The sequence below is a fragment of the Chinchilla lanigera genome, unplaced genomic scaffold, assembly GCF_000276665.1.
Source record: "Chinchilla lanigera isolate Chin_1 unplaced genomic scaffold, ChiLan1.0 scaffold00055, whole genome shotgun sequence".
NCBI lineage: Eukaryota > Metazoa > Chordata > Mammalia > Rodentia > Chinchillidae > Chinchilla > Chinchilla lanigera.
Window position 1 is genome coordinate 7,394,247 of NW_004955456.1, and position 12,870 is coordinate 7,407,116.

The 12,870-nt window shown below is 62.5% G+C and overlaps 1 protein-coding gene across 2 annotated transcripts in view; it reads right to left on the minus strand.

The window, feature by feature from the left end:
* Positions 1-12,870, minus strand: part of Zmiz2 (zinc finger, MIZ-type containing 2) — a gene marked incomplete in the record, with an annotated part of 14,036 nt that overhangs the window by 572 nt on the left and 594 nt on the right. Inside the window, 18 exon segments of one of the 2 annotated variants that reach the window (XM_013520538.1) lie at positions 1-243; positions 882-1,124; positions 1,218-1,387; positions 1,787-2,031; positions 2,169-2,237; positions 2,675-2,742; positions 3,522-3,679; positions 3,832-3,937; positions 4,649-4,859; positions 4,947-5,091; positions 5,485-5,653; positions 5,748-5,825; positions 6,294-6,473; positions 6,631-6,891; positions 7,078-7,261; positions 7,417-7,619; positions 7,862-7,976; positions 8,059-8,170. In XM_013520538.1, coding sequence (XP_013375992.1) covers positions 136-243; positions 882-1,124; positions 1,218-1,387; positions 1,787-2,031; positions 2,169-2,237; positions 2,675-2,742; positions 3,522-3,679; positions 3,832-3,937; positions 4,649-4,859; positions 4,947-5,091; positions 5,485-5,653; positions 5,748-5,825; positions 6,294-6,473; positions 6,631-6,891; positions 7,078-7,261; positions 7,417-7,619; positions 7,862-7,976; positions 8,059-8,108 — 2,763 coding nt within the window. 2 annotated transcript variants of the gene reach the window in all.

A 12,870-nucleotide genomic window follows, 5' to 3' on the forward strand; every position in this document is an offset into this window, starting at 1 on the left:
GCCCAGGACCCAGCGCGGGGGCTCCGGCCAGCACGTGTGGGGGCGGCCTGGGGAGGGCCGCCAGGGTCCCCAGGGCTGGGAGGCCGGCTGCGGTGAGATCTCCGGGTGTCCCCGCAGGCTGGGGCTCACCCGGGGTCAGTTGTTCTCGAAGAGGGACAGCAGGTCGTCATTGCTGTTGGTGGGGAGGTCGGGGGGGCCCAGGTAGGACAGCAGCTCGTCGGGGTTGGTGAGCTCCGGGAGCAGCTGAGGACAGAGCGACTGAGTCAGCAGCTTCGTCTCAGACCTGCCGCCCCCAACGGGCTAGCAGCCCTGTGCCCACGCACCCCAGCCCCAGGGGTGCCGAGCAGCCCCTCTCCCAGGGACACCAGTGCCTGTTCTCAGCTGCAAGGCTGCGTGTGGCTCAGGAACAGCGCACGATGTGCTGCTGCACCCCACCAGGAGCCAGGGTGCCCCGAGATAGCCCTGGGGGTACCCAGACCCAGAAGAGGTCCCCAAGCGACTCCCAGGGTGAATGCAGGTGGCAGACTCCGTCCCTGGGTCCTCCGCCGGGCGGCTCCTCTGGCCCTTCCCAAGTGGTTCAGTGAGCAGGACGTGCACCCGGAGTGCACACCGAGCTCCCACTCACGGCGCCAGCGGTGGGACAGGACTGAGCCGTGAGCCTCGGGCCCGTCTTCTCTGCCACTCTGCACTGCAGTGTGGTGTCCAGCCGCCAGGCCGTGCGCCACCACACACGACTCCTGGCACCCGACCCAGTAGTAAGAGCCACCCTCAGCCACTTTATCTGGCCGGCTCCCCGGTCACTGTCTTCCCTTCCACAAAGCACGGCAGACCTGGGGGACAAGGCACACACCAGCTCCGGCGGCTCCCGGCCCAGTACTCACGTCCAGAGCTGGTTCCGGGGCCTCCCCTGGCCCGGCCATGCTGGGGGGCCCCATCACGCCTGTGGCCGGGTTGAAGGCCAGCTCGCTGACGGGCCCTGAGCTCGCTTGGCCCAGGGGTGGCCGGGATGTGGGGGTAGGGTTTGGATGGTGCAGCTGGGGACCTGGAGGTGCCCCAAGGTTGGATGTGTGCAGCCCCGGGGGCCCAGGATTGTGGGCTGGGTCCAGGTGGCCTGCTGGTGTCATCTGAGGAAGGAGAGGACTTGTTAAAGCAGTCTGGGGCTCCCCGGCACAACTCCTGTGTGTCCCCTCCCCCCTCAGTCCTGCAGCGGAACTGACCTGTCCCGGGAGGCAGGGTGCAGCTTTCTCTGGAGTCAGGAGGCTGCTGGGAATGTCCGACTGATAGGAGATGGGGGGTGGCCCCGGGGTGAACTCCACAAGGCTTGGGGTGCTGGGTGTCGTTGGGGCAAAGGACTCAGGGAAGGGCCCAGGCCCCAGGAAGCTGGAACCTGACAGGAGAGGCTGATGTGGTGGAGGCGGGACAGGCAATGCTCCCACAAAGCAAACGAGTCTAAGTTCTCATCAGCACCGGAGGCGCCAGGCCTTGGCACAACGCTAAGAGGGAGACCGCAACAGAGACCCGCAGCTGGGTCCCCAGAGGATGCCCTGCAGGCCAGTCCACGCAGGTGTCGGGCCAGAGCGTCCCACTCCAAACCCAGGGGGAGGGTGTAGCCACTTCCTGGACCACAGCCGGGCCCGGGCCCTCTCTCAGCGTCCCTGCTGGGCTCCTTTCGAAACTAGCTGTGTGGCCTGCCAGCCATGGCTGCCGCGAGTGAGGACTCTGGTCTGGAGAGGTCAAGTCATGTGCCCAAGGTCACCAAGGCTCCCCGCTAGGACGTGACACTCACCCTGGCCTGGGTAGTCACTGGGCGCAGGGCCGGAGGGCGGCTGCAGGGGGGTGAAGGGGGCACTGCCGGGGCCCAGGGCCGCGATCATCTCCATCACGCTGGGCATGAGCACGTGCGCAGGGCTCACGGTGCGGCAGCGCTTCAGCACCGGCCCGTCCGGCTCCTCCTTGATGTGCACGTCGGGTTTCACAGGCACGGGCTTCCAGCTGCACGTGGGGTCAATGGTGATCTCCTCGTAGTCGGAGCTGGCCGGACACAGGGCAGCAGATCACTCACCCTGCCTGAAGCCCCACCAGCCCCTTTCCCCAGGACCCTAGGCCTGTGAGGGACAGGCGGCCCCTGGTGGCCACAGATGCTGGGGTGGCAGGGGGAAGCCACTTACTTCTGGATATAAATCAGGATGCCTAACATGTACTGGTCCACCTCCAGGCCCTCCAGCAGCGCTGTCTTGCTGTGGAGACAAAGAGAGCTCGCCTCAGAGGCCTTGCCTGGCTCATGCTGGGAACAGGCCTGTCGTTTCCCAGCCCAGTCAACCACGTGAGGTGACTGCACGGTGACGCTGAGTGAGGCGACCCTGTCTAGCAACTGTCCCTGGTGACCTTGTGTGAGACAACTGTCTCGTGAGGTGACCCTGCCTGAGGCAACTGTCCAGTGACTGAGGTGACCCTGTGTGAGACGACCTTGTGTGAAGTGACTACACCACGTACACACGTGAGGTAACTATGGGTGTGAGCTGACCTTGTGTAAGACCACCCCGCATGAGGTTTCTACCCTAAGCTGAGCCAAGCCACCCTTCACCAGCCCTGTGTATCCGGCGACACCGCAAGTTCCATCTGCAGCTGCCTCTGGAGGAGCACGGCTCCGCCCGGCACTCTGGGCAGGACTCACTTGCACACGGGACACCTCCAGGTCCCCCGCTCACAGTTGAGCTGCAGGTATGATTCCAGGTCAAAGCACTGCAGAGAAAGATGGGGACATGTGGTTCTCAGCATGGGCTGAGGCAGGCGTCCAGCCACCTGTACTGTTTTCGGGAATTTACACGCATGCCCAAGACTCTGCGGCTGCCGTTTTTCACTATGGAACAAGGTTGGCCACACCCTGAGCAGCCCTCGCCAGGGCTGGAAGGGGTTGTGACCTAGGAAGAACTGGGCAGCAGCACTGACAGGAAACCACCCTGGATTGGGGGTTAAAGGGAAAATCCACTGTGCAGTTAGCGACAGGGCAACCACAGGGGGCAGAGTCCCTCCACCTGACACTGTTTCTGCCCAGGCGGAGACTCTCACGGCCCTGCATGGTGTATCTTTTAAGAATGGAACACAATAGCTAGTAAAAACAGCAATAAATGATAACTACAAGAAACCAAAGCTCAGGGGAACAACCAGGTTCCACAGCAGGCCTGTCCTAGAGCCCTGGTAGCTGAAGAGTCAGCTCAAAAACGTTTTTTTTTCTTTGAGAAAGGGTCTTGCTAAGTTGTGTACCTTGGGCTCAAAATCCTCCTGCCCCAGCCTCTTTTTTTGTTTGTTTGTTTGTCTTTCTGAGATACGTTCTTACTAAGCAGTTCAGGCTGGCCTCAAACTTGCAGCAATCCTCCTGCCTCAGCCTCCTAAGTGCTGGGATTATAGGCATGCACCATGCTTCAGCTGCTTCAGTGCCAGGATTACAAGCATGCACCACTACGTTTGGCTTAAAGATAATTCTGAGGCACTGGATTCCAGCAAAGCCCTTGGCCACCTACCTGTATGTGGCGACAGTCGTGGCCACGGGCAGGGAGCTGGATCCTCCGGAAGGTGATGGGGCACTTCAGGGATACCTTGATGGCCGTCTGCTCTACCCCATCCTCTCCGTTGGGCCCAGGGGTGCCAGGGATGGTACCACTGCTGAAGTTCCGCTTTACTATCAGGGACGGGGAAAGCACTTGAGTGAGGGATACAACATGTGGAGGCGGTGACCGGGTCCCCAGCACAGAGCCACTGGCTGGAGAGAAGCCGGCACGCTGTGCTCAGAATGGCTACTGGGCCAGGGGAGAAAGAGGCGGTGACACTCACTCTTGGTGATGCAGTGCTCGGCCGGCAGCAGGCGCTTCTTGAGGAGGCCCTGCAACACGGAGCGAACGGACGGCCGGTGCACCAGCTGCAGCACGAAGAGGTGCGACTGCAAGGCGACAGGACACGGCTTGGTCCAGGGGACGTGGCCGACAGGTCAGGACGCTCCACACACTCCCACCTCTGTGCTAACGCACAGGCACGAAGCCTTCTACATTTCTCCTGCGAGCCCACCACGAGCGCCTGCCCACGCCATGCCTGCTCCAACTGCCCTCGTACAGCGTGTCTCCAACACTGCCTGGCGCTCACCTTAAGTGGCCCGTATGTCCCCCTGCTCACGGCACTCCTTTGATGACCCCAGGTCCGAGTTAAAACCTCAAGGGTCCCACAGAAGATGGCCTCTGACTGCCTCACCCACAGGGCCCCCCTGGCTTGCAAACAGCTCCAGCCCTGTGTGGGATCAGGCCTGGAGCAACCTGGACAAAGGGCCAGAGTGTTCACGGAGGCTCAGTCCCTGTTACGTAACTAATGTGTACACCAAACCTAGGAAATTTCACCTCACTGGAATGTTCCGAGGGCTTGGAGAAGGTGCTAATAGGCAGCAATGTCTTGGTTCAAGGACAAAGCCCTAGCAGCTCTTGCTGGGGGACACTGCCCATGGCCCAGGGGCAGTACGTGGCCCCAATCTCTGGCCCCGCTCACACTCAGGGCCCCGCCCCTCACCTCCCAGGCCCCACGCACACCCAGCCGCAGCAGGGGGTGAGTGCGCTGGCTGCCCGCACCCTCCCCAGGACGCCACGCAGCAACCAACGCAACGCACACAGCAGCAGGCGGTGACCGTGATCTGGATGGTGTTCCGGCCCGGCTGGCACACATGCTTCAGGTAGAGCGGCTTGTGCGAGGTCTTGTTGTCCCCGCGCTCGATGGAGAGCGGCGTGGCGTTGACGCTGACCTGCACCGAGGCCGGCCAGTTGGTGTTCATCTGCCGGTCTTCGTGGTGGTAGCACTTGAACTGCAGCTCTAGGTCGGGCCTGGAGGTCCGGTAGGGTTTGAGGCTGAGGGTGGGCGGGGACAAGGCCGGGGTCGTGGGGCTGTGCAGGGGTCCCAGCCCGGCTCACCGCAGCATCAGGGTCTTGTACACTGAGTCGCGCAGCTGGAAGACGTGGTTGCTCACGGCCAGGTTGTGCTGCAGGCGGAAGGGCTCCAGGACCACCCCGTCCCGCACCGGGAAGGTCAGCCGCAGCTCGTCGCAGGGGCCGCCTCCTGGGGGGAGGTGAGGGGCATGAGAGGGGCACGGCGCCGGAAGCCACCGCCAGCCCTGGCGGGCCCTGCCTCAGTTCCCCCGCCATCCTCCCTTCAACAGTGCCGAGCAGGCTTCTAGCCCAGACTGGTGTATAAGGCGTGTGAGGGGGCCGGGGGTCAGAGTGTGTCAGCACCCCACCCTGCTGTCATGCTCACCCTGGAAGCAGGGGTTCTCAGCCAGGGAGATTTAAGGGGGTCATAAGTCCCCTGAAATGACACACGAAGCTCTGTGTATGGTGGGTATTTCTCTAGACAGGAAGGGCTGGCATGGAGGCATCTTCAGGAAAGACCCGTGGCTGCCCTCGGCCCCAGCCCGCCCTACCTGGTCGCAGTGCTGCTGGAGAGGACACTCACCAGAGGGAGAGGGGTGTAAGGTGCTGAGGCCCGGCTTGAGGTCAGGCAGGAAGGGAGACTTGACCTCCTGGCTTGGGGACATGTAGGGGACGCTGCTGCTGGGCGTCATGGGTGGCGTGGGATTCCCCGGCAGTGGGGAGCCGGGGTAGCCGGGGATGGACCGGGCAGGCTGTAGGGTTGAGCACAGTTAGCAGGATGGCACGGTGGCCGGGGTGGGGTGCCCACCTGGAAGCCTCCTGGCTGCCCGCCCGCCACGCCCGTACCCCGCTCAGGCCCGACTGGCTGTAGCTCATACTGCCCCCGTTGAAGCTGGCTCCCTGGCCGTTGAACTGTTCTGGGGGCTGTGGGAGAGAAGTGAGCACCCTGGGGTCCAGCCTGGCCCTGGCCAGGTCCCGAGCCTAAGCCTGGCCAACCAGCACACCAGGGGCCGAGCTTGTGTCCTCCGCGCTCCTGGACACCCACATAACCTAGGGAGGCACTGTTCACCACAGCGAAGGGAGGTCTGGACGCATACGAGGGCTGCAGGCGGGCCGTTCACACCTCCCCCTCCTCCCGCTGCCTCCACTGTCCCCAGCACCAGCGGCACAGACCGCCTGTCCCCGAGGGGCTTCTCTGCAGCACTCGAGGGACTGGGACACACTCGCATAAGGGGCCCCTTCTCTAACTGGACCTCACTCTGCGCCCCTGGGCCCCTGCGAACTCTGCCCACCCTTCCCCTGCCAGTCACCCCTGGAGGGTGGGGCTGCCTCAAGGTCCCCGCGATGTCCCAGGGCACTGGGCCTGGCCCAGGCCTGGGGAGCCGGCCCTACCTTGTAATGCAGTCCCGTGGGGCCGGGCACAGGCAGGGACTGGCCTATGCCCTGCTGCAGAGGCAGCCTGTGCCCGGGGTAGGAGGGGGAGGGGGTGGGGGGCTGCCCGGGGCCAGGCGCGTACTGGGCAGTGCTGGCTGTGTACTGGCCGCCTTGCAGGTACTGCTGCCCTGGATACACCTGCAGGGGAGGCGCACCGCCGGGGAAGAGAAGGTATGAGGGCGCGGCGCCGGTGGGCAGGGCCCCAGGTCCGACGGGCACAGGTAGTTCTCGTCGCAGAAGCTGCTCTCACCACAGCTCCGCGGGTGCTGGGAGGGGCTGGGAGCCCGACACTCACCTCAGAGTAGGCCCTCTTGACCCCCTGTCGGGGCAGCGGCTGGGCCTGGGCAGGCCCGGGATAGCCGTGCTGGGGTAGGCGCTGCCCTGTATACAGGGGCGTCAGGCTGGCTGCCCGGGTGGGGTTCATGGTCATGGGGGAGAGAGTAGAGGGGCCTATCATGCCCCCCATGCCAGTAGGGTTCATGCCAGGGGGGACGCTGGGCCCCCTGGGCCCTCCATGTTGCAGAAACTGGCTGTTAAACGACTGTCCGGTCCCCATCTGGGAAGAGAAGAAAAAGGGATGGCCCAGGGCACAGCCCCCCCATGACCAGCCCGGCCCCACCTTGACCCTCATTCCCTTGGGCACATTTGGTGCTGCTCCTGCGACTGCTGGGTGCCACGGCCTCCCGGAGCCTCCCCCGGCCCCACAGCGGGACGCGGCGCGGCATCTGCTGGGACACCTCACCGCTCCATACTGGCTCAGCTCCTGGCTCTGCTTTTCCTGCAGGGCAGCCACGGTGGCGGTGGCAGTGGCGGTCGCGGTGGCTGCAGCGGCAGCCATGGCGGCTGCGGCTGCTGCTTGTGTGAAGTCGGCCGAGGGTCGTGCGGCGTGTGACGGGAGTCCCAGGCCCCCCGGGCCACCCGCATACCTACAGGGGACACAGGACGGCCATGCTGTCTGTGTCAGGGAGCCTGTGCTTTCTCGACCCTCATGGTGGCTGCGGGAGCCAGAGGGGAAGCAGAGGCCACAACGTGCCCACCGGGCTGGCATCTTCTGCCCCTGCCAGGTGAGGCCCCTGCTTACCCAGTGGTGAAGGCGGGGCCCCCAGGGTAGCCCCCACGGCCGTACACGCCTTGCTGCACGTAGCCCTTGCTAGCACCACCTTCGGCAAAGGCCTGCTGTCCCAGGCACTGTGGGGAGGTCAAGGCAGAGCTGCCACCTGCCACGCCGGGCATCATGGAGCCGCCAGGGGGGCTTCCGGCAGGGCCCATGGGGTTCCCCAGAACCTACAAGGAAGTGGCAATCACCAGAGGGAACCAGCCGCACCTGTGCAGCAGGTGAAACCCAGAACTGGCCGGAGCAGGCGGTGCCTTCCTGTAGGCCGGGGTGCGACACCCAAGGCAGGTGGAAGCCCCAGCATCCAAGCGCTGGAGGCCGGGGAGCATCTCGCACACCCCAGCCACCGCCTCCTGGCTCCCAGGGCCTGAGGAGGATCTGACCGCCTGTCCTGGGGGTGCACGGGGCTCACCTGGCTCTGCGTCGCGTTGCCGACTCCCCACACGGTGGTGACCACGGAGAGGGACCCAGCAGGCTGAGTGGCGCTCTGTTGCCAAGGCACAGACTCGTATGCGAATGAACCATCACTGCAGGGAGATTGGCTGGTGAGGCCACAGTGGCTGAGAGCCAGCCGGGGACCTGGGGGGGCAGCCCGGGGGCCACACTCACCCGTGTGGCGCGGGGGGCAGGGCAGGTTTCATGGGGTTCATGGAGTTCATTGGCGACAGAGCAGCCTGCAGGCCGGGTCTGCCGGTGCGTATCTGGGACTCTGCTGCTCTGGCTGCTGGCAAGAGGGACAGGACGTGTGCTCAGGTAGAGAGCAGCGGGACCCCAGGGCCACCAGGGAGGCCCTTTCCTGCACGAAAGATGGCTGGGGCCTGGCAGCACAGGCTGGCACCTGCGAAGCCCATCCAGACACCAGGAACACGCCTGTGACCCGGCCCTGCTGCCCCAAGCCCAGGTCACCCCGGGACAGGCTGTGGACTCCCGATGCTATCCACCCTGCCCACACCCAGGACGGGCGCCCTGCCTAGTGACAGGGTCTGGAGAAGCCCTCAGGAGGGGGCAGTGGAGACCGGGGGCGGGGGACACAGGCCGGGCAAGCAGTGCTGCTCCTACAGGCCTCTCTGCTGACACAGAGTTCCCAACAGGACAGGGACAGCCAACTGGACACATGTGGGACCCTGATGTGGGGATGTTAGGCCTGGGGGACTGCAGAGCCTCCTGGGCCTGTTCTCCCATTCAGCGAGCCGGGGGAGGCCTCCAGGCTGCGTCCAAGTGCCAGCAGCCGCCCACTGTCAAGGCAGCCTCCCCCCCAGGGTACCACCCTTTGCCCTAACACACCCTGGGCCACCTCCACTCTGCCTGGCCTGGGGGCACACAGCCCAGTGGGGATGGCTCTGCAGGGGTCACTCTGGGCCTCACTGTCCCCCTGCTCTGCTCCGTGCTGACCTTGGTGGCCTCCACCCGGCCACTGCAGCACCCACAGGGCCTCTCTCTCACCCAAGAGCAGTGGCCATTCCTGTGTGCTGACCAGGGGCCTCGCCCAAGCCCAGCTCTGTTGAGCAGGACCAGCAAGGCAGACGGGCACAAGGAAGAGGGACCAGGACTGTGTTGGCCCCAACTGGCAGCCTGAGCCCTTCCTAGCCCAGCCCCAGGGCCTGGTAGGGAAGGGGTCATCAGGGAGGGGAGGTGCCCTGTTCTCGGGGATGCCTCTCCCCACGCCAAGTGCTGCCCTGGAGCAGAAGCCACGAAGGGCTGGGAGCCAAGAGAGCCCAGCCAGGACAGCGAGGGTGGCATCCCTGTCCCGCGGCCTGGCCAGAGGACGGTGACCCTGTGCAGAGGGGTCCTATAAACTGGCAAACTCCTCCCCAGACCTGCTCAATGTGGCCTGGGCAACCTGTAGGTTTCAACAGTTAGAACGCAGATACCGCCATCAGGTCCATGAGACAGGACACAGGGGGCGGGGTTATGATCAGCGGGAGACTCTAGACCCGAAGCAGCCACACGACAGGTCCAAAGGTACAGACACACACACACACACACACAAGGACACAGGGGGAGGGGTTATGATCAGCGGGAGACTCTAGACCCGAAGCAGCCACACGACAGGTCCAAAGGTACAGACGATTCAGAGCAGGGAGGACAGCTCCCAACAAACTTCAGGGACAGGGACAGTAAGTAAAGCACACCTAAAACCACAGCGGGGAGGCCACTGGGGCTGGAGCTCTAAAACAAAATCCCAAACTTTACAATTTATGCTGAAATGAACTCAAAATAGATTTGGTTTTTCTAGGTTTAAATGTGAAATACAGAACTATAAAATGTCGTTGAAGAAAATGCATGGGAAAGTATTGGGGTCTAGGCCAGGCAGCGTTCTTAGGCCTCACACCAAAAAGCAGGATCCGTAAGAAAATGAGATGGATGAACTGGACTTTGTCAACTTTCCAGACTTACTGTTTTGTTTTTTGAGTCCCTATGTAGTTCAGGCTGACCTTGACCTCACTACATAGCCCAAGCTGGCCTTGAACTCACAGCAATCCTCCTGCCTCAGCCTCAACAGCACTGATTTCAGGTGTGCGCCTCCACACCTGGCTGGCCAGTTCTTATCAAACTAAGCACACCAGCAACTGCACTCCTGGGCATTTACCTCAGACAAACGAGAAGTCAGGCTCTCATAAAAACCTGTACACGAATGCTTCTAGCAGCTTTATTTATAATAGCCAAAGAATGGAAACAGCCCAGATGTCTTTCAATGGACAAAGGGTTAAACCAACTGTGGTTCATCTATAGGGGAAGCCAGAGAAAGGAATAAACCAGTGATAACACACCACAGCCTGGGCTCACTCTCCAGGGAACCTCACTGAGTGGAAAAAGCCAACCCCAAAAGGCGACATACCGCACGGTCCTGTCATTTGGCATTTCTGACATGACAAAATCAGGGAAATGCGAACAGACTGGCAGTTGCTGGAGGTTGAACACCAAGGGGGAGGCACTGATCTCCCGTTTCTGTCATTTCGCCAGGAAGGTGGTAGGTGGGAGTCCCAGCCAGCAACAGGAACGGCACAGACGCAGATTGTATCCATGTAGTGTCTGAGGTCCCAGCTTTGCAAAATGTTACCACTGGGCGCAGGATACAAGGGACCCCATTATGTTATTTCTTGGAACTGCCTATGACTCTCCCATTATCTCAAAATAAGAACTTTAATGACAAAGCCACCACCAGCACAAGCCCTACCTCTCTCCCTCTGAAGAGCTACCCGGACAGCTTCCCCACCCGAGAGCCAGTCGAGTCAGGACAGCCGAGTGCTAAGACAAAACAGGGAGGAAACGGGCGGTGGGTGCGGGGGCGGGGGCGGGGGAGGGTGTCACTCCCCAGCAGAGGTGCCCGCGCCTCATTTCAGGTCACTGAGGGCAGCAGCTCCCCAACTCCCGTGCATTCCCATCAGCTCTCAGACTACACAGCACCACTCCAGTTGCTAGGAGGGTCCGCGTCCAAGCCTTCAATTTCTTCGTTTACTGTGCTGCTGACCAGTGTGAGCGCCTCCCAGCCAGGGGACACAGAGACGCCGGGCAGGTGTCGGGCAGGGAGGCCCCTGGAGCCTCCCGTGTCACGTGGGGCTGGGGAATTCCACCCATGGTGTTCCTCTGCTGTGGACAGAGACCACAGACATTTCTACTTCCCCCTGAGCCGCTCATCAGGGCGGGGAGGGTTTCCTGCTGGGCCCCTTAGCCCATGCCTCCAGCCGCTCTCCAGAAGACCCCTAGTCTCTAGGCTGGTCTCCTGTGACCCTCTGCTCCCAACACACAGTGAATTCAGGGCATGCAGTGCTGAGAAGGAGGTGGGCCCTGGCCTGCCTCGGGGCTCCCAGCCCAGCTGTCCCCAGGTGCTAGCTTCAGCTGCTCTGGCCCTGGGTCAGTGTAAAAGGCCACAGGCTCGCTGGGGGTTACGTCCCATCTTCCAGAAAGAGCTCAGGGAAGTCGCTCTCTAGACGCCTCCGGTGTCCCAGAGCAGCTATGCCACAACTTCCCTGGCTCCATCCATCTCTGCCTGTCTTGGCGGCACCTGCAGGACCCAGCAAGTGTGGCAGCGTCCAGGATCACTGCCCCTGTGGCAGGCCAGCCCTTCCCACAGGCCACAAACAGGACTCACTGCCTCCAAGGACCCAGGGTCAGACCCTACCCCAAGAGACCAGGAATCCCAGAGTCTCAGAGAAATGACAGCCCTACAGCCAGGTGCAGTGGCAGGTGCCTACAGGCCCAGCCACTTGGTAGGCTGGGGCAGGACCTCTTCAGCCCAGAAGTTCTGGCCAGCTTGGACGACACAGGGAGACCAAGAGATCAGTTTGTCCAAAACACACACACACACACACACACACACACACACAGAGTTCTGGAGGTGGCAAACACCAGGGGTCTTCAGTGCCAAAAAGGGGTGATCACATAGCACAGGGAGGTCAGAGGTCCTGTTCCTCTATCTATTGGACACCCACACTGAGCCACCTAAGGGAGGGACTAAAAGTTAGGATGGCAGAGCTCACCAAGAAGTTCACAAAGACCCAGTGACCAGGAGTAGGACGACCTAATGAATGGCTGAAGGAACCCAAACCTGGCTTCAGGTGACCACATGTAAAATGAGTATCTTTGGCCACCCTGCGACTGAGAACACATGGCCGCCTCTATGTCATCAGCCCTTGAAGCGCAATCCTGGTAATCAGGATGCTCCCCAGATGTGCTGGGCCTGCCCTTCAGAAGTCTCCGCCTGCTGCTCCGCCTGTACCAGCCCTGGGTGTGACAAGGGCTCTGAGGTCTGCACTGCTGGGTGAAGTCAGGATCCCCTCACTCCTCCCGCTACAGCTCTCCAGGGAGCGCCAGGGGAGGCCTCGGTCCTCGCCCGCCAGGACTGGGTGGCCTGGCCACCCTCCCGGTGTGCACCACAGTCTTAGATCCAGTCACATGTTCCGTGTCCCCGTGAAATCTTCTGCAATAACACAAATACCTTGAAGACATCACCAGAGATGTCTGACTACACGAAAGAGGACACCCTGGGGAGAAGGGGGGCAGCGGCGGCTCTGGGTGATGGGACAGGACAACGGAAAGCCCCGGGCAGGCGGAGGGTGAGCCCGGATGGTGAGGCCGTGGCACCTGCGGGGGGGGCGGGAGGGGGGTTGGAGTAGCCCAGGAGAGCAGGACAGCCCTGCGTCTGAGCTTCCACAGACCCGATCTGGAAAAAGGCGTCCCCGTGAGAACCACCGCCGGGGTGGGAGGCAGGTCAGAGCTGTCCCCGTCCAGAGGCCCCCAGCCTCCCGTGGGCCTGGCGGAGGTGAGACCCCAGGTCGGGCCTGGCGGCCTTTTCACCAGCGCCCAACAAAGGCCTGGGAGGGGCAACGGCCCGACCCTGAGCCGAAGACGCTGGGGCCACGATCGCGCGCAGGGGGTCAGCCAGTGGGCGCCTGCCAAATTCCCCGCTAGGGCGCCCGG